The sequence below is a fragment of the Carex rostrata genome, chromosome 13, assembly GCF_964058835.1.
Source record: "Carex rostrata chromosome 13, lpCarRost1.2, whole genome shotgun sequence".
In the NCBI taxonomy this organism is placed as follows: domain Eukaryota; kingdom Viridiplantae; phylum Streptophyta; class Magnoliopsida; order Poales; family Cyperaceae; genus Carex; species Carex rostrata.
In genome coordinates this window covers 4,346,907-4,370,580 of record NC_135930.1, presented here as the reverse complement: position 1 = coordinate 4,370,580, position 23,674 = coordinate 4,346,907, and the positions used below count along the sequence as shown (strand labels likewise).

Below are 23,674 nucleotides of genomic sequence, written 5' to 3'. Positions count from 1 at the left end.
ATTTTCTGTTGCCTATGCCAATATCTTCACATATCCTAGCTATGCCAATATCTTCACATATCCTAGCTATGCCAATATCTTCACATATCCTAGCTATGCCAATATCTTCACATATCCTTGCCTATAACAAAATACACACTAGCTATGCCAATATCTTCACATATCCTTGCCTCATTTTCTGTTGCCTCATTTATTTCTTTAAATTTAATAAGAATTGAGAGATAAGAGGTTATTTAGTCTTCTCCGATATCTTAAATAGAAGGATGAACTTTGTATCACAAGGAAAAACAAGCATTGCAAGGATGAACTTTGTATCACAAAGAAATGTTCTGGGGTTCATTTCTTAAATAGAAGGATGAACTTTAATTGTATCACAAGGATTCCATTTAACCACACTATTGCAGTTTCTAACCTAAACCTTAATCATGAGTTTCCAGCTTCTCAATCAAATTGTAAACAAAAGATATTATTAATTATCTTCATCAGTTAGAAAGTTTATTCTTCATTTTAATAACAAATAAGCGCATATTAAATAAAAACTTTAATATCACAACATTTTTTAAGGGTCATATTACCCTTGAAATAGTAGAAAATATTGCACTCCTTTTGGTACTGCCAAGCGGCATTGCCCAGGCTGTAGGGTGCCGCCGGCCTTCATTCAGTCGCAAACCTCCTTTCTATTTTTGAAATATCGTTTTTGATATTTAGAGCATCTCCAATCCAGCAATTGGAATTAATTGCTAAATAGCGGTTATAGAAATTTTATCAATTCATCTGTTGCATTGATGCAATTAAATTAAATTACTTCCTCATGTCCACATCGATCAGTGCGCCTTTTTTTTTTATTGGAGAGAGAGCACAAAGAAAGATTTTGAGCCAATCAATTAGACAGTGTGTCATTAAACAACAATTGCTTTAAAACAAATTTGCTAATTTATTAGAAACTGTGGTACATCCCAACAACTATATTAGCAATTGACACATCAAATTAATTAGCAATCCTAAAACAATTACCATTGTAGATGCTCTTAGCTTGCCAAACCCCATTTTCCTCTTTGGTAGCCAAGGTGCAAGCTTATACATAAGCTAATCTAATCCGTGCTATTTGTTTATTTACTAAGCCGTGTGGTAATTAAGAGAAACATATCCCTCACAATGTAGATAGTCGGCCATATAGAAGTCTTCCTGTTCCATAAAACAAAACAAAAAAGTGTATCCTCTCAAATAAACGTCCATAAAAAGTTCAAATATTTTCACCAACAATGCTTGCAAACAAGCCATGCATTTGGTGTACATGCTTCAACAGATTGTAATCTTTATCTTATTTTGTCCAGAATAAGAAACGCATAAGCATTTAGTTAATTTTTATTCAAAGGCACTGGTTTATTGGGCCCACCACATTACCAGAGTACTCATGCAGGGCCCGTGTGACATAATTAAAGGAAAACATATCCTTTGATACAATAGGCCCAGCCTTTTTATTATTTTTAATTATGTATATCTCATAAAATATATATCATGAACTAGGCCCAATAAGGAGAGTCAATGCAAGTATAGATAATCGTCAAAGATAAGAAATACAACCAAATAACTAAAAGAGTCTGAAACTTTTAATGTTACAGTGATAACATTATTTCAAATATTAATGCAAACAAATCTGAAATTTTCAGTTAGAGATGATCTTAATTTGTAAAGTACATATATCCTTTTCAGTTAGAGATGATCTTAATATAGATCCGTAGACCAAGTGACCAACCCCACAAGCAACTATATCCTTTTAAATTCCATATCAGAATACGTAGATAAAGTACATATAGTCTAATTTCATTAATCATTACAAATTAAGCATAAAAAATATAAATTATATAGAATAATTATTTCAATCCCCACACTCCAGTACCCGCATTATACCCCCATCTCTTAAACAGATTTTAACTTCCCATAAACTAACTTAACTAACTAATTTAATTAAATTTATTCAAAACACTAGTATAAATACTTGGAAGATAATAAATTAATGCTTGCAAATTAAGATATTAATACTTACATGTATAACTATATGGAGAGACCACTCAAACTACATGGGGAGAAGAATCATACACGTTTTTAGAGGTGATTTTTTTTTTTCAATATCTTCCATATTTCTCACGTTCTATGAGAAATTTTGCGAATCTAAAACCACGAATATATTCTACACAATTTTATCTTTCAAATGAGATCTATGATGACGTACTTTATGATTCATCGTCACACAAGTATTTATACCTCATTGTGCAAGTATTTATACCGCATCGTAAAAGTATTTATACCTATACTTGTAAGTATTTATCCCCAATCGTGGACCCCGCATCTCCGCATCACATTTCCCTAATCGTCACTGCGTCAACCTTTCTCTAACAAAAATAGTTGACCACATAGGTATAAATACTTCAGTGCATATATATAAATACTTGTAATACTTGATATTAATACTTTTAAATATCAGCAGTGTCATATGTGAAAAATACTATGTATAAATACTTAAATGACGAGAAATACAAAAACATCACCAGGTAATACAAAATTTTCCCCTAAATTAAAGAGTAGTAGTGTAAAATGTCTGTAGCAAAAATGCTTGCATTGTTTGCATGTGTTGTGGTTCTTACCATGCAAAGCACAACGCTAGACCAAAAGGCCAAAACACCCCACAAGACTATCTTGATGCCCATAACACGGCACGGTCAGCTGTCGGTGTGGCCGATATCTCTTGGGATGACACAGTGCAAGCGTACGCAGAGGACTATGCCAACCAGAGAAGAAGCGATTGTTGCCTTGTCCACTCAGGCAGCCCGTACGGCAAGAACATTTTCTGGGGCTCTAGCACATCCTATTCTGGCATCAATGCTGTTAACTCTTGGGTGGATGAGCACCAATACTACGACTACAACACGAATACTTGCGCGTCAGGTCAGACTTGCGGTCATTACACACAAGTGGTCTGGCGTGACTCGACTCAGATTGGATGAGCCAGGGTGGAATGTGACAACAACGCCGGTGTGTTTATCATATGCAGTTATAACCCTGCTGGTAATGTGAACGGACAGTGGCCTTATTGAAAGGGTTTAATTACGTATGTTATCCTATTTAAGGATGATATATATCAACTAGATATATTTGAATAAAGAAATAAATGAAGAAAAGGGACCATTCGGTTTGAATTTTACTGGTTTGTATTTTAGACAATGATCCTACACTTTCTACTCACACGATGCCCCTCCCCCCGTGGCCCCCTCTCCCTCCTTGCCCTCCCCCTAGCCTCTCTGTCCCCTTCTCTCTACTTTTACTTCTCCCAGCCATTCTCATCATCCTTCCCTTCTGTCTAGTTGGAGTTATTTGCTTCATCTCCCTTTTACTGTTTCTACTGGCCCTACTAGTTCTTTTACTTCTGGTCCTGCTTCTGCTGTATATCACCAAACAAATACAAGTCCTGTTGTTTTACCCCTACAATGAAAAGGATGGGATACCGTTCCGACCACCATGGGATACAGGAGAAATTCGGCTCACAACTTGTCAGGTGCACCGGTCTTAGGGAAATGGTTCACTATCCATTTTGGGCGATTATTTTTCTCTTTCCATAGCTGCACCCAAACGCCTGAAAAAGAGTGCCAATGCAGCTTGATTGGAGGGGATCCTGGTAACAATATGCTGCATGGCCAAAAATCTACGTGCTTTAAAAGGCATGAGGTCCAAGAATATAGCAAGCCCACCAATAACTTCCATAATGATTGCAAAGAATATAACAATATGCCATGACCAAAGCTCTTGCTACTCCTCACTTTCTTTTTCTTCGTGACAAGCTGACGGATGTTAAGGAAATATTGGACAGCTCACCAAATCATCTCTAAACAGGAAATATTCTATCTGTCAGAGAGAATCACGCAATTGATATTGCTTTCTAAAGAATGTAAATACTAGGGCTTAGTTTCTATTTAAACAGGTTGTAACCATGTATCAAAAATATAACAGAATGAATGAAAAGAAATAATTTTCTTCTCTAGCGTTTTTAGAAACAATAATTAATTAAGCACCTGATTAAATTTATATTTCTACAAGTTACATCATAAAGTATTGCAAGAAAGGTCAAGCGCTTAATCCCTGCAGAAAATACGTGATTATGATTTATATCATTTTGACAAGATTATGATTTATTTACTTTTGGAGTTCTCTTGATTGGTTGTGAAGGAAGAGAGAGAGAGGGAGATACGGCAGAGGGAGGTTAAGAACATCTACATCCCTGAAACTTTTGGAGTTTCTAATCTGATGTGGCAGTTTCTAAACCAGTTTCAGATATGCAGATGAGTTTCTTATTTAGAAACTTTGCTCCAAAGTTTCTTAATAAGAAATCATTTATAAACTCTGACGTGGCCAAATAATTCGCTGAAATTCTTTTCTCTAGTAATTTATTTATTAATGTGGCAATTAAGAAACTCTAATTTTAGTTTCAGGAATGTGGGGGTTTAAAAACTTTCAGAGACAATTTCTAAAAATTAGTTAACGGTTATTTAAAAACTTCAATTAATGATGGAGGACGGACTTAAGAAGAGGCTTAAACTCAAATTTGATAAGGGAGGCGGTCATCAGAGGTTACATACGGGGACAGCGGGATTCAAAAAAAAAAAAATGGGGGCAGGTTTTTAATTTAGAAGGAGACGATTTCACTGGGGTGCAGTTAGCAGGGAGTAGTGTAATTTAATTTAGCAAAACTTTATAATTAAGGTATACACTTTATTCTATCAATCATGTAAAGAATTTAATTAATTTTATTAATCCTGGCAAAAGATATTTTCCTCTTTGATCACAAAATTTTATTATGGGAAATAAATAATTAACAATAATACCGATTAATTTGAATTTCAAATTCTAATCAATTTAACTATTGAATTGAAATTTAAAATAAGTCATATATACTCATATAAATTTTTAGATAGCGTTACATTATCTTCTTATATTTCTTAGATTACTTCATGCTAATAATGTTATATAAATAAATAAATAAATAAAAAATTTACGTGACACAATATTACAATAGAAGCAAAAAACAATCCGGAATCATAGATGTTGTTTCGGTGAGATCTGCATGATATCTTAGTGCTATAATGTTCATTTGAACTTGATTTTTCTTTCTTTTCTTTTTTTTTGAAAGATCCACAGTATTGAACGCATGTATGAAAAAAAATTAACTGTAACACGTACGATTATGACATGAAATAGTGCAAAAGAGGAAAGAAGATCTCCACATAAACTATTTCTTTATTTTCTTATTATATATTCAAACAAAAGCCCTGGACTTCTTTACTGGATTAACTAGCATCCTTATTTCATGATACAATATATAGTTATTTTTACCCTTTTAATAAGGGCTCTCTCCAACGTAATTTCCCGGAGGATAATAATTGCATATTATAAATACGCCAGCATTATTATCACACACAACCCTTGCGCACCCAATTTGGTTCGAGTTGCGCCATACCACTTGTGTGTAGTGACCGCATACATGTCCAGATGCACATGAATTTGTATTATGATCATAGTATTGCTTTTCATCTACCCAAGCATTCACTGCATCTACCCCTGTGAAACTCGTAGCAGAGCCCCAAAAAATGTTCTCACCATATGGACCACCAGAGTGCACCAATTTGCAATCGCCCTTCCTTGAATTGGCATAAGTTTGTGCATACTGTTGCACTGTGTTGTTCCAAGAGACATTGCCTACACCAACAGCAGCTCGTGCTGTGTTGTGGCTGTTGACGTAATCTTGTTGGGTATTTTGGGCTAGTGTTGTGTGCGCTAATATGGCAAGGACCATGGCACAAACCAAAGAGAGAGCATTCATGTTTGTTGCTAACTTGTGGGAATACTATAAAGAGATAATATGATTGTTTGATTGGTGAGGATGAACAAATGGCTCATTGAGGGTACGTATTTATAGAGGATGGATAAAGAAAAGTCGTAGGTATTGCTTGAAAAACAAAAAAACAAAAATTCTTTAAAAGACGAGGATGATCATTGTTGACTTGATTGGATGACCGTTAGTTTAGAGGAACCGCACTCTTACTATCTTATCGAGACTAGAAGGTTACCAACGAATTTACAACTAACAAAATGCAAGTGTTTAATCTATGTTCACATGTATTGATAATTAACATATCAAATATTTATATCTAACATATCAAGTTTATCTTAAAAATTAGAAATAACAACTCTTTTATTTTCTCTCTCATCGCCCACACATGTTTTATACGTATTTAGAGGTAGGGTTTTTCATCAGTTCAATCTCGCTCATATTTCTGACAATCTGTGAGAAATTTTGCGAATCTAAAACTGCAAACATCTTCTACGCAATTTTATATTACAAATGATATTCATGATGAAGTATTTTTGGATTATTCATCGCGCAAGTATTTATACATTTTCATGCAAGTATAATTTATATCTCGTCATGCAAATATTTATATATCATCATGCAAGCATAAATAGTTCATGTGTCTAGTGATTTTATCTAACATATTCTATCAAATTTTAATTTTTTTACACATGAACTAATTAATATTGCATAATGAGATATAAATACTTATAAGACGAGATACAAAACTTGCATGACAACATATAAATACTTGCTCAACGAAGAATCCCGAAAGTACTTTATAATGGATCTCATTTGAAAGAGAAAATTACATAGAAGATGTTTGTGATTTTAAATTCGCAAAAATCTTCACAAGTCATCAAAATTAAATATGAGCGAGATTGATTCGATGAAAAAAAAAGCTCACCTGTAAAAATGTGTAAAAGATGGGTGGGTGATGAAAGAGAGAAAAGAGAAGAGTTAATGTGTCCAGTTTTTTTTTTTTTTTAAATATTTGATATTGTACGTTAGGTATAAAAACATGATGTGTTATATATCAATATTTGTATTTTGTCAGTTGTAAATTCACTATTGACCTTCTATAAAGTGGTTCCGGTAAAATAGTTAAGAGTTTGGGGTATTTCATATTTGAATTTAATAAGTTTGGATGATTTTTAGGGAAATGGTGACTATAAAATAGTTAATTATTCTAATAAAAATTTCAAAAACTTAATTAACACACTAAGAAGACTATCCGACTTATGCACGTTGTTTTATATATCATCATGCTACTCTTATTGCGAGGCTATTTGAGGACTCTCGCGAATTCATTATTATTATCCTCGCAAAAACCCGACTGTTCTTGTGGTGACTCTTCCAACAGTCAGTACAAACTACAGAGGGTTCACAAATTTCAAGACTGTTCTCATGTCAGCATCTTAATTTGCATACAGTACTATATATTTAATCCTTCAAATTAATAGATGCCTTTAGAAACCTGCATCAGCAGTTCAGCAAAGATATCATGTCTTATGACTTGGGGGGTTTTGTTGCTTATTTATCTTGCCAACATATCTATCGACTTCAAAACAAAATAGAAGTTTTGTGGAAAATACTGTAAAGATATCATTTCTTATTACTTTTCAAAGTCTCGTACTTGTCATTTTTATCTTTTCTTAAGCTACAAATTAAATATGTACAATTACATTTTTGACCAATTAAGGGAGAGACGTACTGAAATACACAAGTTAGAAACTAACGCACGAGTAGCCTCCTCAAAAAAAAAAAAAAAAAAGGCAACGATTAGCGAGAATAATCGCTTTTACAATCACACTCAAAAGAGAAATAAATTTCTTAATTTCTAGATATTATGGAAAAGATATATCCAGTCATTAATTCCTTATAATGGTTTCTCAAAAAAAAAAAAAAAAGAGTCATTCCTTATAAAGGCTATTAGTTCAGAATAACAGAAAATATAAATAATTGTCTAAAGAGAGAAAAACAAGAAATCTGCGTAGGCGTGTCAATGGGTACGGGTTGGGTGTAGGCATTTTCATATACTCATATCCATTAAAATTGACTGTATTCATACTCTACTCATACTCATTAAAAATTGACTTTATCCTACTCTACCCTACCCTACCCTTACCCGTTAATATAATCAGGTAAAGAAACAGTAGGGAGTGAATAATAGATAATACTAATATAATAATTAGTTTTATTATATTTTACAAATTAAACATAAAAGATCCGTTCATTTTACACATATGTAATTGTTTTTTAATAAAAAAGGTAAAAATAAATGTGCAATCAATTCCAACTAAATTGTTTTTTTATAAAGAAAGAAAATTCAAAAACACAAATATATATTTATGTGGGTTGGAAATTGAATTCAATATATATTTAGATTTTCTAATTACCATATAGGACAACATGTACAAAATAGTCATTATTCATACTCTTACCCATTTTGTTAGCGAAAAAAATTCTTATCCATACTCATACCCAATAAGCTAATGGAAAAAAAAAAAATTACCCATACCCACCTTATTGAATACGATACGAGTCGGGTAATCAGCTAAAAAGATACCATTGACACCCCTAAGACTGTGCTCCAATTGAAGGGAGCGAAGGGGAGGGGAGGGGAAGGGGAGGAACAAATTGAAATTCACCCACTCCAGAAAATGAAATCGGAAGGGAGGGAATGACACAGAGAGTTAACGCCTCACCCCATAGCAACGAAATCTTTCACCCCCGATTCGGGGTGTAGCCAAAGGAAAAAGGGGCCCACCATAAACAATTACGGAATCTACCCTTCTCCTTTTCGATTTCCTCCTAGGAGAAATACGCAAGTTCTCAACACCGTCTCTCTCGGCGGGATTGCCTTCCTCTTGGTTTCTTCATCTGGGTTACGCTCTTTCTCAGCCGTGTAAGTTCTCTATAAGTATCCTTTTTAGCTTTTTGCTATTTCTGCTCAATTCGCTGCCACAGCCTCTTGCTTGTACAACTTCTACTCCATTTATGGTTCTATTTGTTTACAACTACTATGATTTGTACGATTGATTGTGCAATTTGATAGTTTTTAGCCGATTCTTATGCAAATTTGTAAGATAAATTCGGAAATTCAAATAAAATCTGGGCTAAAATTGAAGAAGTGCGTTTTGAGTTGGACTGCTGGTACATAATGTTTGAGCATATATTTTGAATGCTAAAATAACAAAAATGTCTGGGACTGACATGTAACTTTTGTATACATATCTTGTCAGTGGGTGTAGTGGTACCCATTTATAACTTTTGTGTGTTATCAAATACTAAAAATAAATATGAATGCCTAGTATTTCTTTTGAAGAATCCATTTAGAAACTCTAAATGAGGGTACCAGTGGTTGTAGTGGTACTGGTACCACTGGTACTAGTGGGACTATGGACATGTTTCTATCTTTTTTTGTATTTTTTGTGAATTGCATAGTTGTAATAAATAATACTGCATGCTATGAGTTGTGAATTTAATCCTTGCAATGATATACTTGGTTGTGAATTTTTTTTTAGGATTTTGTGTTTCGTATGAGGTGTTGTCAATGATAGACAAATAGGATAAGTAGCTAGTATATGATTTATAAAAGGAGGCAAATTGATATATGTTTGAGGCAAGTATGCAAATACAAGCATCCCACTTTTTTTTTTTAGATTGGTACAGTTAGGTACATCGGATTGTACCAGTTAAAAGTAATTTTTGTCTGTAATAACTCTTACATTTAGTTCAATACAAAATATGAGCTATTAGTCAGCATTTCTCTTTTCTTTCCTTTTTTTTTAAATGAGCTTCAAATGAGACGCATAGAGTGAATTTGACTTTGTTTTTTACTCAAAAAAATATACTGCACACTAGTCAAGATGCATACGGTACATCAATGAACTTGGTATGTATAATTAGTGCTTGGGGCCAGATCATAATAGAGACACAAACTTTTCTATATAAGGGTAAACTAGTCATTTTAGATAGTATTCAAGTGAAATTAAAATATTGTACTTGGACTCTTCTCTTCCTCCGTTGAGATTACTGGAGCAAGTAACTCCTTACAAATGTCCCCTCCCTTTCCAACCCCTCCCCTCCCGTCCCCTCCCGTCCCTCTCTAATACAATTACTGGAGCACAGCCTAAATCTTTGCCTTCCATAGGCCGCCCTCAGTTATGCTTGCAAAATATTTTGTTAGCAAAACAGAGAAATTATTTCACTTTTTGGTCCCCTTTCTCAATCCATGTAGTTGTCCCAGCGTCAACTTTCATATTTATAAATAGTTAGAAATAAGATATTAATACTGGTAAGGTAAGATATTAATATTTGCATGCGTAACTTGATATGATGATCCTCTTTTTCCAGTCCTCCAATGGTCTCCACATTAACCTTCCTCTAATGAAGTAGTGAGGGCCTCGTATCACCGCATCAACAATCCTATAATAAAAATAGTTGACCTCATAGGATAAATAATTAACTGCATAGGTATCAATACTTGCAAAATAAGATATTAATACTTTAATGTGTAACTTGATACGATCAAATGCCTAAAGATTAAACTTTGTACAATGTATATATAAATAATTCAGTGCATAGGTATAAATACTTTCAATAGTTGATATTACTATTTTCAAACAACATCCAACGCCATATGTAAAAGAGTCCCCCATATAGTTTGAGTGGTCCCCCACAGGTATTTATGGTGCGGGGACAGTTTGAGAGATTTGGTAGACAAACAATTATTTATGTTAAAATACTTTCATGCATAGGTATAAATGCTTTGGTTCATTTGTATTAAGACTTTAACCGGTGTAGAATGCAGGGTTCATAGTCTAGGTGGCGTTGTCGCTGAAACCCTAGGTGGCACTGTCGCCGAAACCCTAGGTCGCCGCTAACTATCACAAAAGGAGGGGAGAGCCGATCGGGGAAGGTGGTCGCCGCCGCTGCTTGGTTGGAGTGAATCACGCGAGAGAGAGAGAAAGGGAGAGAGGAGACGGGAGGAAGAAAAGAGCGTTTCAAATTTTAAATGGACCCTCCATTTGTTTTTTCAGCACAAATTCATAATCAAATCAGATGGGATTTGCACGAATCTAGAAGGCAAATCTAAGGGATGACAATGCAAAGCAGATATGGCTGTTTGCTTTGCAAAGTAGAGCAGCCTTATTCATATATATATTACTCTCTTGGTTAATTATACTAACTTTTATGTTAAAAAAATATAACACAAAAATTTCAATTTATATGGTTAATGATCCTTAATTAGATATTATTGAGTTGGGATTATGTATGTTATTAAATAATTATTTCCTTATAATTATTAAATTGGATATATATGATCATTAAATGTGTTTTTTGTAGTAGTAACACCATCAGTTAAATTGATGTACCTGCATGACCAATATTCTAATTATTTAATTATCATAGGTGCCAATCAAAAATACAACATCGGTTCAGTAAGGATATCAGACAGTGTTGATCAACCCAAAAACCAACGGATCATGAAACAGCCAGATGGTAAAGTAATCCCCTCAGTGCCATTGTCCGTTTAGCCAAAGCAATGTAGATGAGTCACCCAGCACTAACGGTTCGTGAAATTCAACTGATGGCCAAGGAGGGGGGGCAAGAGGGGGTCCATCAACGTCATCGGTTTGTTATCCAAAACAGACGGTAAAATGTTCAACATAATTATAACACTGCCACTTGTGACGAGGGCCATCTGTGCAGAAGCACATCGGATGGTAAAGGGGCGATGGGAAAAATGTTTTTTGTAGTAGTGCTGACATATAATTTCTGATGCTGTAACTTGTAATTCTAATTACTAATCATAATTCAATATATTTATTTAGGATTTTTATGCTAAATTTAACCCGAATTACAAATTAAACATAGAGGTGGGCAAAAAAAATTCAGAGTGGGGCAAAATCGATTAGTACCGATAGATCACCACTAAAACTCAAAATTCAAAGAAAACAGCTGCCCTCCTGATGTACATTGGATCCGCTCCTCAGAGAGATGCACGTCATCTAGAAAATATTTAGTGGATGAAATTTCCTAACGAGAGATGCACGTCATCAAGAGAACTTTGTATACGAAGACAAAACGAAATACTAAATAAGAATATATCTGAAATGATTAAAAAAATACTTTCTCTGATCTAAATGATGCAATTTGAGTGCTAAAAAATAGCACTCCAGTTTAGAATTAATTTAGTATATGAACTCTAGTATATGAAATTTCCTGGAAAAAAAATTGTTGTCAATTGTCTACTTTTGTTTTTTTTTGAAGTAGGACAAAATGTTGTTGCCAATTGTCAAAGTTCTCTTGAGAAATTTCCTAACGAGAGACGCACGTAATCTAGAAAATAGGAAAAACCAGTAATACTGGTTATGATTTAGACTATTACTGCCGAAATTTATGCTGAGATGGTACGACTCGCGACTTTGTTCCCGATTTTTTTTTTTTATTATTCTTCGATGTAAATGTAATGCATGGTTGACTGGTTGTTCTGAGTTCTGACAATGACATCGCTTACTAAACCCTTAAAAAAAAAATTGTGAATCTATAATATTTTTTTTGTAAAATGTGGGAACTAATAATTAACAATATAGCAATTCTGATCTGGAACTACTAATATGTCTACGGAGACTGGAGGCGTACCGAGAGTCTGAGACAAATTTTCGGTTCATCAGAGGGTGACCGAAAATTATTAATTTCAGGTCTTGTTATTTTTGAAAGAAAAAAAAAATCAACCTCTTCTATTAATATATAACTTATATTTGTTAAAAAAAAAATTCCTCTTATAACTCCCCCAGTATATATATTGTGAGAAACTGCAACGGCCCAGAAGGCCCACAATTTGAGCCCAATCACTAGTCCAGCCACACAAGACCAAGATGAAAATGTTTTGATAGTAGATCACTCCACCCAGAGTAAGATGAAGCCCAAGAATCCTCACCAAAAATGACGAGCCTTGTGTCTTGGTGGTATAAAGGCCAAGGCCATCAGAGGCAACACTAGAGATATTTGCCACAAATTTCATTTATGGATAATGATCAGAAAAATATGAGGACGGTTCCAATGTCTCATTTTTTTTTTTTATACCTCATCATATCTCATATTTTATATCTTTATTTTTTTCATATTCAAAGTCTAAATTGTCGATCCGAACCGTTCAACATAATATCCATACTAAAATATTGTTAGGGATAAAATTTTATAATTTTTAAAATTTGTTTACTATTTTTTAAGACTGGTAGAAAATCACTGTTTTTTGAACGGTTCAAAAACGGTAATTTTGTACCTATCTTAAAAAATAGTAAAAAAAATTCCAAAAAATATAAAATTTCATCTCCATGCATATTTTAGTATAAATATTTTGTTGAACGGTTCGGATCGACAATTTGGATTTCGAAAACGAAAATATAAAATATGAGGTATGATGAGATATGAAAAAAATGAGGCATTGAAACCGTCCTCGAAAAATATATATTATGAAGAAGAGCCTCGGTAGGGAAAGAATTTGAAAAATAAAAATTTATGGTGTCCATCTGTCTATTGGAGTCTGCACTAGTTTAAAAAAAAAAAATCCTGACCACCATAGAAAATGGAGTCCAGAAAAATTCGGAAAAACAATATACCGGAAAACAAGAGCCATCTTGTTGTCTTAGATTGATGATAATATTTATTATGTAGGTTTTGAACTAAATTCTCAAATTTATGTGGTCTATAGAACAAACAACAGAGAACAAACTAAAATAAGTTTCAACTTAATCCAATAACCAGTAAAAAGATATTAAAATTCACAAAATGCCACCATGAGAATTCGTGCTGAAAACTGAAAACAGTGGAAAATTTTAATAAAATTTATTTCTGATCAAATAAAAAAACAAGGAAGCTGATAATTGTACCTCAAACAAAGTACCTGTGTGCGTCCTCCAACCTTTTAGAATATCGGCGACAAAAAGATCAAGATTTACTTCATATAGCGCAATAACAATATCAATCTTTCTTTATTGTATAGAATTTCGCTGTATGAAGAGAAAAATGCTCTGTTAAACAAATTTAACAAAAGCATTGCCAAATGCAGCGAAACAATCGTATAATTTAAACATATAAAGGAAAGCGTTTAATCTACTGCGCTCAAGTGTTTAACTTTCATTGTAAATGAGTTAAATTTTCATTTTTAAAAACAAAAACGAATCTCCGAATTCGTCCCCGAGCAAAAATTTACAGATCTAAATTGGAACCAATCCCCAAGCGCGTCCCCGAGCACGAAATTTACACCTCTAAATTTGTATTAATCCCCGAGGACGTCCCCCAGCACAAATTTTCTTCATTTGTGCAGAATGTACCAGGAACAGTACATGTGAACAAGTAAAGCATGTAAACCAATATGTACTGACAAGCAAACAACATAAACAAAGCATTGAAAATTTGTGCATATAAACCTGTGTTTACAAACACATTTTAAAGCATATAAACCTGTGTTTACAAACATTGAAAAATCTGTGTTTACAAACATATAAACCTGTATTTACAAACACATTTTAAAGTTTATTCTTCAAACACATTTTAAAGCATATAAACATGTGTTTACAAACATTGAAAAATTTGTTACAAACATATAAAACTGTGTTTACAAATACATTTTAAAGCATATAAACATGTGTTTACAAAAATTAAAAAATCTGTGTTACAAACATATAAACTTGTGTTTACAAACACATTTTAAAGCTTATTTTTCAAACACATTTTAAAGCATATAAACATGTGTGTAAAGCAAGTAAACCAATATATACTGTCAAGAAAACAACATAAACAAAGCAATGAAAATTTGTGCATATAAACCTGTGTTTACAAACACATTTTAAAGCATATAAACATGTGTTTACAAACATTGAAAAATTTGTTACAAACATATAAACCTGTGTTTACAACCACATTTTAAAGCATATAAACATGTGTTTACAAAAATTAAAAAATATGTGTTACAAACATATAAACATGTATTTACAAACACATTTTAAAGCTTATTTCTTCAAACACATTTTAAAGCATATAAACCTGTGTTTACAAACATTGAAAAATCTTCATTTAATGGATTACTTGTTCAAAATGGAGACTGTATTTTTAGTTATTAAATATCAAAAGCTGTTAATTTGTATAATTAAAATTAAAACCAATCCCTCATCGCGTCCTCGAGCTAACTGGGTTTAAATTGTACTTTAAAGTACTTTAAAGTACGTTCAAGTAAGTAGTTAATTAATGATTACATGACTGTTAATAAGCTGGGGGACTAGCTCGGGGATTAGTGATTATAACTCCTCCTAACAGACTGTCCAAGAAATTAAAGCGCAAGACAAAATCGTGCAAAGCTAACATTTAAAGCAATCAATGTAAAATAGCAATGCGTTAAAACATCGATGCGTTAATTAATGACAAATTAACAAATTTTCGTTATTAGCGGACAGTTAAACCCAGTTAAACCAGTTCGGGGACGAGCTCGAGTTTGATGGCTCGGGGTACCAGAACATTTCTCAAAAATCAACTTCCACCATAAACTATATATCACACATGACTTTAGATATATTTTAGATGATTTTTTTCTACATACTTCCGAACTATAAAATACTTAAATAAAAAAATATTCATATTATCAAAAAAACCCATCCCTATTATTGTTGAGCTTAAAATTTTCTTGAATAAGTACAAAATATTGGCAAAATCATTTTGCATGTGAGTCCTAATTATAAGAGATTTATTTTTCATCAAACTTTTAATTTGAAAAATATTATATATTATTGTCAATTGAACGCACACTCCCATGAGTGACAAGACAAACATTTCACTCTATTTGTCCATGTCATGCCTTTTGTATTGTAAAATCATGCATTTAAAGTTTCATATTTAATAAATAGTTATTTTATTGTAAAATAAGTAAAACTCATGTCGAAAGGGTATGTTACAAGCAAAATATGAGCTGATAATCACTTACATTTTGGGTTGCAATAAGATCTAATTAAAGTTTCAAATTTATATTCTTTTGCATTAGTAGATTTGATATTTTAACATGTGATGATGGAGAAAACTGAAAAGTTATTTCAAGAATAAAATTTTGGTAAAAACTGAAATTTCGAGATAATTTTAATATCAATTTCATATGGTTGAGTGCAATTTATATATAATTTCTTAATAAATAGGGTTCATGACTCATTTTTTATGTTATTCCTTTTTAGTGCTTAATTGTACCAAGCTCAAGTTCAATTAATGAATTAAATTTTTAATATAATCAATGAAAATAATAGAAAATATATTGAAATTTATGTTTTGTGCAGCGAATTAATTTATTTTGTAAAAGTTTTTTTCTATTATGTATAACATTTAAGGTTTGAATTTTTTTTTTTTTTGGAAATGAGAACAAAATATAAACAAATTAATTATGCAACTTAAAAAAATCGCTTAGAGATTTTATGGATTAAAGAAAGAAGAAATATATTTGCTACAGGAATTTTTTTTTTTCCTAAATTGTGTAGTTTTACTTAATTTTGATCCAACTAGTATCATTATTCCATAACTATTATACTTTGCATTAGCTAGTTCTTTTATTTAATTTGATATTCAATTACCGTGCAAGTTTTTTCTCATTAATAGTTATTTTTTGCGCTTATTAACTTGGAGAATTAAAATGTTTAATAAACAAATCAAAATGGTGTAATCACAATGAAAACAGTATAAGAGTTTGTTTTTTTTTTGAATGAAATAAAAGGAAATGTAAGCAAAAATAAAATATAAAATAAAACTGAAGTTGCAATGCATAGGCATTCTTGTGCATTGGACCATAAATCACCTATTTAAAGTTCAAATGATAGACCCAAACCGTTCTTGTTCTCCATATTAATATGTACTTGGAGACCAAATTTTACATTTTTTGAAATTCTTTTTACTATTTATTAAACCACTTTGAAAATCTGAAAATCTGGGTGTCAATAAATTTGTACTGTTTTACTGTTCATCCCGATTTTCAGATTTTCAAAGTGGCTTAATAAATAGTAAAAAAATTTCAAAAAATGTAAAATTTGATCTCTAAGTACATATTAATATGGAGAACAAGATGAACGGTTAGGATCGGTCATTTGGACTTTGAATCGGTAATTTATGGTCCAATGCACAATGATACATATGCATTGTAATGCACCATAGCCCATCTCTCTCTCTCTCTCTATATATATATATATAGAGAGAGAGAGAGAGATTGACTAATATGCTTTCGGTAGCACTTCGGCCGAAGTGTTACCGGTCCAAATTTCAAATTTCAAAATTCAAAAAGTCGATCTGAACCGTTCATCTTATTCTCCATATTAATATGTGCTTGGAGACCAAATTTTATATTTTTTTCTGAATTCTTTTACTATATATTAAGTCACTTTGAAAATCGCTGATCCAACGGTGGCTTAACAAAACAGTGCTACCGTTGGATCAGCGATTTTCAAAGTGGCTTAATAAATAGTAAAAAATTTAGAAATATGTAAAATTTGGTCTCCAAACACATATTAGAGGAGGGATCAAGTTATAACACTTGAAAGTTACAACAAAGTTACAACATCATTTTTTTTCATTTTCAAAGTCTAAATCGTCGATCCAAACCGTTAGATATTCAATCTATATTAAAATGTGCTTACAGACCAAATTTTACATTTTTTGAAATTTTTTTGCTATTTATTAAGATGGGTACAAAATTGCTGTTTTTAATGGTGCAGAATTTTAATAAAAACAGCGATTTTGTACCCATCTTAATAAATAGCAAAAAAATTTCAAAAAATGTAAAATTTGGTCTGCAAGCACATTTTAATATAGATTGAATATCTAACGGTTTGGATCGACGATTTGGACTTTGAAAATGAAAAAAAATGATGTTGTAACTTTGTTGTAACTTTCAAGTGTTGTAACTTGATCCCTCCTCCACATATTAATATGGAGAACTAGATGAACAGTTCAGATCGACATTTTGGATTTTGAAATTTCAAATTTGGACCGGTAGCACTTCGGCTCATATGCTACCAAAAGCATATTAGTCAATCTCTCTATATATATATTATAATTCTATATTTTCTAATGAAAAAATTATTTGTAAATTTTGCAAATAATTCAGAAAGTTATGACAAAAATAAATATACGGTTGATTTGTCTATTCATTTAAGAAGTTGAAAATAAATAATTTGTGAAACTTATTACTATTACTATGCTAATAATAACAAAAATAATCTTATTAATCATTTTGTGCCTTAAACAACAGTTGTAGATATGTACTAATGTTTGTGAAATATTTTAATAGAATTTGGTATCGGTCAATGTATTATTCTAGAAACTGACTAGTTATTATTTATTTTTCGGATTTTTTTCTCTTGACGAATGTTCTAAATATCCGCAAACGTAGGCATTTATTCAATATAATTATTTATATAACCATCAAAATTTCTAAACTTTCCATCTTTTTTGTGAATGCTTTCTTTTTTTCTCTTCAAGTTGGAGGAGGGGATTAATTATGAAGGGGCCTATATAACTAAAATCATAAAAGAGAAAATGTGACATGCTGTGCGGTTCAATGAATAAAGATAAGTTTGGGGGTCAAATACGAAAAAAAAAATTTAGAAGACTACGTGAGCCACTAACTATTCGTTAGAGTTCATAAGTGAGTTTTAGAGTCTTAAATATTATTATTTTAATATTTTTGGATATATTTTATATATTATAGAGTTATATAGAACAAATACGTGAGTTATTACAATTCTGAAGAATAAATATATAAAGAGTGATGCTTCTGTGCATACAAGGACCTATTTGTAAAATGAACATATTTTTATTTTCAAAGTTCAAACAGTCGATCCGAACCGTTCATCTTGTTCTCCATATTAATATGTGCTTGGAGACCAAATTTTACATTTTTCTGAAATTTTTTACTATTTATTAAGATGAGTACAAAAAATATCAAATTCAGACCATTGAATTTTGTACCCATCTTAATAAATAGTAAAAAAATTCAGAAAAATGTAAAATTTGGTCTCCAAGCACATATTAATATGGAGAACAAGTTGAACGGTTCAGATCGACTGTTTGAACTTTGAAAATAAAAATATGTTCATTTTACAAATAGGTCCTTGTATGCACAGAAGCATTTGCCATATATAAATATTGATTTTGGAGGATATAATACGTAATATTGAAAGTTTTGAGGAGATACATGAAATTCCCCCTAAATTTTCCTCCTTTTGACAGTGTTTTATTTTTTGTATCTTCAATTTGGAGAGGGGATTCGGTATGAAGGAACCTATAACTTCAATCATAAAATAATATGTGAAATATTATGCGGTCCAAAGGAAAATATATGAAAATATTATTGATTTTTTGTGGTCAATTAGAAAAAAAAAAACAGAATATTACTTCAGCAACTAACCTTAGTTGCATCATTATTTTTTATTAATTACCCCATTTGCAAAACAGCCAACCACCACTGATTTAGCAATAAAAAGTATACTAAGTATCTCTAATTATTTAAATTTCGGACAATAAATTAAGAATAGTTCAGAAATTAATGTTGAAAGTGTCTCTCCGTATCATCGTATTTAATATTAAATTATTCTGTAAAATGTAACCATACCTGACATCAGGGGGAATAAATAATTTTGAAGGGTTCATCTATAAAACCCCTAAGATGATAACTGATTGGTCCCCTCCAATTTGTAGAGCACCATGCCACTATCTTCAAAGTGCGTTCTAAAACAGGATACCTCCTGTTCCACCAAACTGGAGAGTATGTAAGCCAATCGTTTCCCTCGTCAAAATCAACTGAAACCAGAGAATTCGTTCAATATTTAAATCCTCTGAGGTAACACGTTATTTCTGTTTAGATATAGGCCGTCCGATCAGAAAGTGGAATGCACTAGCTCCTTTAATATTCGTGACAAAGCAGATCGGACGGTCAAGATCTAAACATAAATATTCTGTTACCTTGGGAGATGAAAATTCGTTCAGCTTTGACCTCTAGAATTCGTATCCAGAAACAAGCTTGTTAGTGCTTTAGACCGAGAGAGAGATTGAGAGGCGAAATAAACCAGTTTGAGAGAGAGAAAGATGGCGAGAGCAAATCGATCGTCGTCGTGGGGAGACGATGAAGATTACGAGTATCTGTTCAAGGTGGTTTTGATTGGGGATTCAGGCGTGGGCAAATCCAACCTTCTCTCTCGATTCACTCGCAATATCTTCACTCTCGATTCCAAATCCACAATCGGTGTTGAGTTCGCTTCCAAATCCGTCCAGGTAATTCCAATTCAAATATTTAAGTACCTTTTTCCAGTATTTCTTCTTCTTTTTATCTCTTTTATAATGATTTTGTTAGGCCTAAGGGTCATGAAAGATACCAAAAAAATAAAATAAAAAATAAAATAAAATAAAATGATTTTGTTTCTACAAGTAGTTTCTAGTGAAAATATAATCATTTGATCTGTCAGAATCCAAATTTGACTTTCTGATATTCAGGAGCCACAGAAATACATTTTTTTTTTGTATATTTTACATTTATTTATTTTATATATATATATAGAGAGAGAGAGAGAGAGAGTGGCTAAGCTCAAATCGATTGTTCCTCTCAGGAACAAATGATTCGGTTATCTGATTTCCGAAGTTCAAACGGTCAATCCAAACCGTTAGATGTTTAATCTATATTAAAATGTGCTTGGAGACAAAATTTTATATTTTTTGGAATTTTTTTACTATTTATTAAAATGGTTTGAAAGTTGCTGTTTTTTTATGGTGCAAAATTTTAATAAAAACAGCGATTTTCAAACCATCTTAATAAATAGTAAAAAAATTCCAAAAAATATAAAATTTTGTCTCCAAGCACATTTTAATATAGAATAAACATCTAACGGTTTGAATCGGCCATTTGAACTTCAAAAATAGGAGAACCGAATCGTTTGTTCCTGAGCCCAGGAACAAACGATTTGAGCTTAGCCATTCTATATATATATATATATATATATAATATGGAGTATACTTGCTGTTAATTTTTTAGTTGTAATTTTTAGTATACCTTAAGATATGATGTACTCCAGCACTAGTATATTTTTTAGAGTATTATATATGTAGCAAGGAATAAGATTCCTAATTCAATTGTGTGGTTGGCATAGTGAAAATATAGTTTGTCTATTCTTGTGTGGTTGCAACTAACAACTCTATGTAGTAAGGAATAAGTAATGATCAAAATAAGCAGCACATATTCCCTTTTCATATCCATCAACTAACTAAAGTTTTTTTCTGGTAAAAAATTAGAATAATACTCACCTATGGAAGGAAATTAATAGTTTTCATAAACATTTTGTAGTTATAACCTTTTAGAATGAGTTAGATTCTTAAATATGACTATAAAACAATTTTTTGAGAGTTAAATTTATCCCCGATTAAGAGTCAGTTGAGGCTTGGTCTAGTTTCACTCATTTAGCATTCAAACTAAACCCAAATCAAATATGAAAACAGAGTTGATAAATTAGTCACATAGTTCTTATGCCCCAAAATTTGTGTATCGTATTGCCACGTTAATAGTTGCAGTCCTGTTAATTGATATTATATCTTTGAAATTCCTTGCTGCAAGTAATTATCTAATGGAATATTTGCATGTATAGAAAGGAAAAATACCATACCAATACCCATTAAATGTTATATCTTTCAAAAACTTTTATCTTGCACCATTCAATCATGATTTAGGTCATGGGAAAACAGTAAAAGGGAAGCATGTTTTCTTCAAAACAGCAAAATTATGAGTAAATGAAAGTTCCATGTGAAACAGCAAAATTTATATTTAAACAATAACAAAATAACTCAACATTCCAAACCTTTGTCAATTTCAGATTGAGGGGAAAAACATAAAGGCACAAATATGGGATACAGCAGGCCAAGAGAGATATCGCGCAATAACAAGTGCGTATTACCGTGGGGCCCTCGGTGCAGTGTTAGTATACGACGTGACCAAATCAAGCACATTTGAAAATGCCAAGAGGTGGTTAACAGAACTACGCAATCATGCTGATTCCAACATAGTAGTCATGTTGATTGGAAACAAGACTGACTTGAAGCACTTACGTGTGGTCTCCACAGAGGATGGGGCCGCCATGGCAGAGTCAGAAGGGTTGTCGTTTTTAGAGACTTCTGCTCTTGACTCAACAAATGTAGAGAAGGCATTTGAGGTAAATTTAACTGAGATTTATCGTGTTGTTAGTAAGAAACCAATTGTTACGGAGAGTGAATTGAAGGAGATTGGTGGGGTCAAGGAGGGGAAAACTATTTTGGTTTCAAGCAGTAACAATGGTGGGTACATGTCAAAGTGTTGCTCTCGTTAGTAACATGTCAGTAGAATTTGCAAAAGAACCCCTAAAAACTCTTAAGAAGTTGCAAAGAGGTCCTCCCCTTTTTCAACATTTGCAAAAGTCTACTTGCTTTGTTCGACAAACATAGCATTGTACAGTTCCTTGATAACTTAGGGGCTGTTTTGCAAATTTCAAGGGTCAATAAATCTCTTATAGGTTCAGACTTCAGAGTGAAGTAATTTGTACTCAGAAAGTGTGTTAATCTCTGAATACAGAATTATTTGTATATGAGTTAAAAAGTGAAAAATCACTCAGTTTTGGAGTTTGTGTAGTGTTTTTTTTTTTTTTTTTTGGCTTGTATAAAGGGAATAAAAAGGCAAATTGTACATTATACTTCAAAATTCGGGAAAGAAATTCATGAAATTTGTTTAGTAATGCTAATAGTTATTTCTGTAAATGAACAGATCTGTATGTGTGTTATCAGTTTTCAATCCTTCATAACTATATTTCATCATATTCGCTCAGCATAAACAGAAAGGCACTTATTGAAAAAAATGATGAAATAGAAAATTTAATGAAAGAGATTTTTGTATTGCTTTTCTGATTCCATACACACTCCTTGTACATCTTTTTTTAAAAGAGAGAGAGAAACCCCTTGTGCATATAATTATACATATTGGTTATTTAATTAGACATTGGTAACCGTGTACCAATTTTCCGATTGTTCTCTTTCTAATTCTAGTAATAAGAAACGGTACAAATATTTGAGCACTTGATTTAATCATAGCCGCTTGATCTATGATGAACACTCAGATCAATCTCTTGAATTTTTTTTTTATTTTGAAATTCATCATGTAATGGCCAGTAATTTGAGGAGCCAGTTACTAATGAGTTGGCTTAAACTAAATCAAGCTGATATAAACTTATAATCAGTGCAAAATTCACATCCACCTAATTGAATTATTTAGTGTCTATCAGTAGCATAAACAGAAATTGAAGTTGCTGTAACAAAAGCAATTTATTTTTCTTTTTTGGGTCTTCATGGTTTCAAAGCGTTGCATGATTAGATTAGGTCTCTAGAGGGGAAAAAAATGAAAGTTGCAATTGGGTCAGAGATATATTAGGGATTCAGTTTTATTAAAATGCTTTGTTCTTAACCAATTATAGGTACAGGCTGGATCTATATGGCCTCATATAACTTCTCTTAGTTAGTTTTAAAAAATACATCCTCATATTTCTTATATATGACTGTTTTGATTCGAAATAAAACAATATTAAAAACAGACTACATAGATAAAATAAGTATTTTGCCCCTTATATGACTTTTGGTTTAAAATAGAAGAAAATATTAAAAACAATCTAAAGGAGCAGAGCTAGAATTTTAATTTTTAAGCTACTAAAATCAAACAAAGAGTGAGAATTC

At 32.0% G+C, this 23,674-nt stretch overlaps 2 protein-coding genes across 2 annotated transcripts; one reads left to right on the top strand and one right to left on the bottom strand.

Annotated features, from left to right (window-relative positions):
• Nucleotides 1-5,271: 5,271 nt before the first annotated feature.
• Nucleotides 5,272-5,921, bottom strand: LOC144564610 (pathogenesis-related protein PRB1-3-like). The gene has a single exon (XM_078314218.1). It carries the CDS (start codon nucleotides 5,870-5,872, stop codon nucleotides 5,390-5,392), a length of 483 nt encoding a protein of 160 aa, XP_078170344.1. The 5' UTR covers nucleotides 5,873-5,921; the 3' UTR covers nucleotides 5,272-5,389.
• Nucleotides 5,922-19,970: 14,049 nt separating this feature from the next.
• Nucleotides 19,971-22,686, top strand: LOC144564460 (ras-related protein RABA2a-like). The gene is made up of 2 exons (XM_078314059.1): nucleotides 19,971-20,209; nucleotides 21,796-22,686. Exons 1-2 carry the CDS (start codon nucleotides 20,024-20,026, stop codon nucleotides 22,282-22,284), a joined length of 675 nt encoding a protein of 224 aa, XP_078170185.1. The 5' UTR covers nucleotides 19,971-20,023; the 3' UTR covers nucleotides 22,285-22,686.
• The last annotated feature ends 988 nt before the right edge of the window (nucleotides 22,687-23,674 follow it).

Excerpts from the sequence above, each read along its gene's own strand:
- LOC144564460 (XM_078314059.1), top strand. The coding sequence starts at position 20,024 with ATGGCGAGAGCAAATCGATCGTCGTCGTGGGGAGACGATGAAGATTAC. Across the intron at positions 20,210-21,795 it reads TCGCTTCCAAATCCGTCCAG|ATTGAGGGGAAAAACATAAA; the intron begins GTAATTCCAATT and ends TGTCAATTTCAG.
- LOC144564610 (XM_078314218.1), bottom strand. The coding sequence starts at position 5,872 with ATGAATGCTCTCTCTTTGGTTTGTGCCATGGTCCTTGCCATATTAGCG.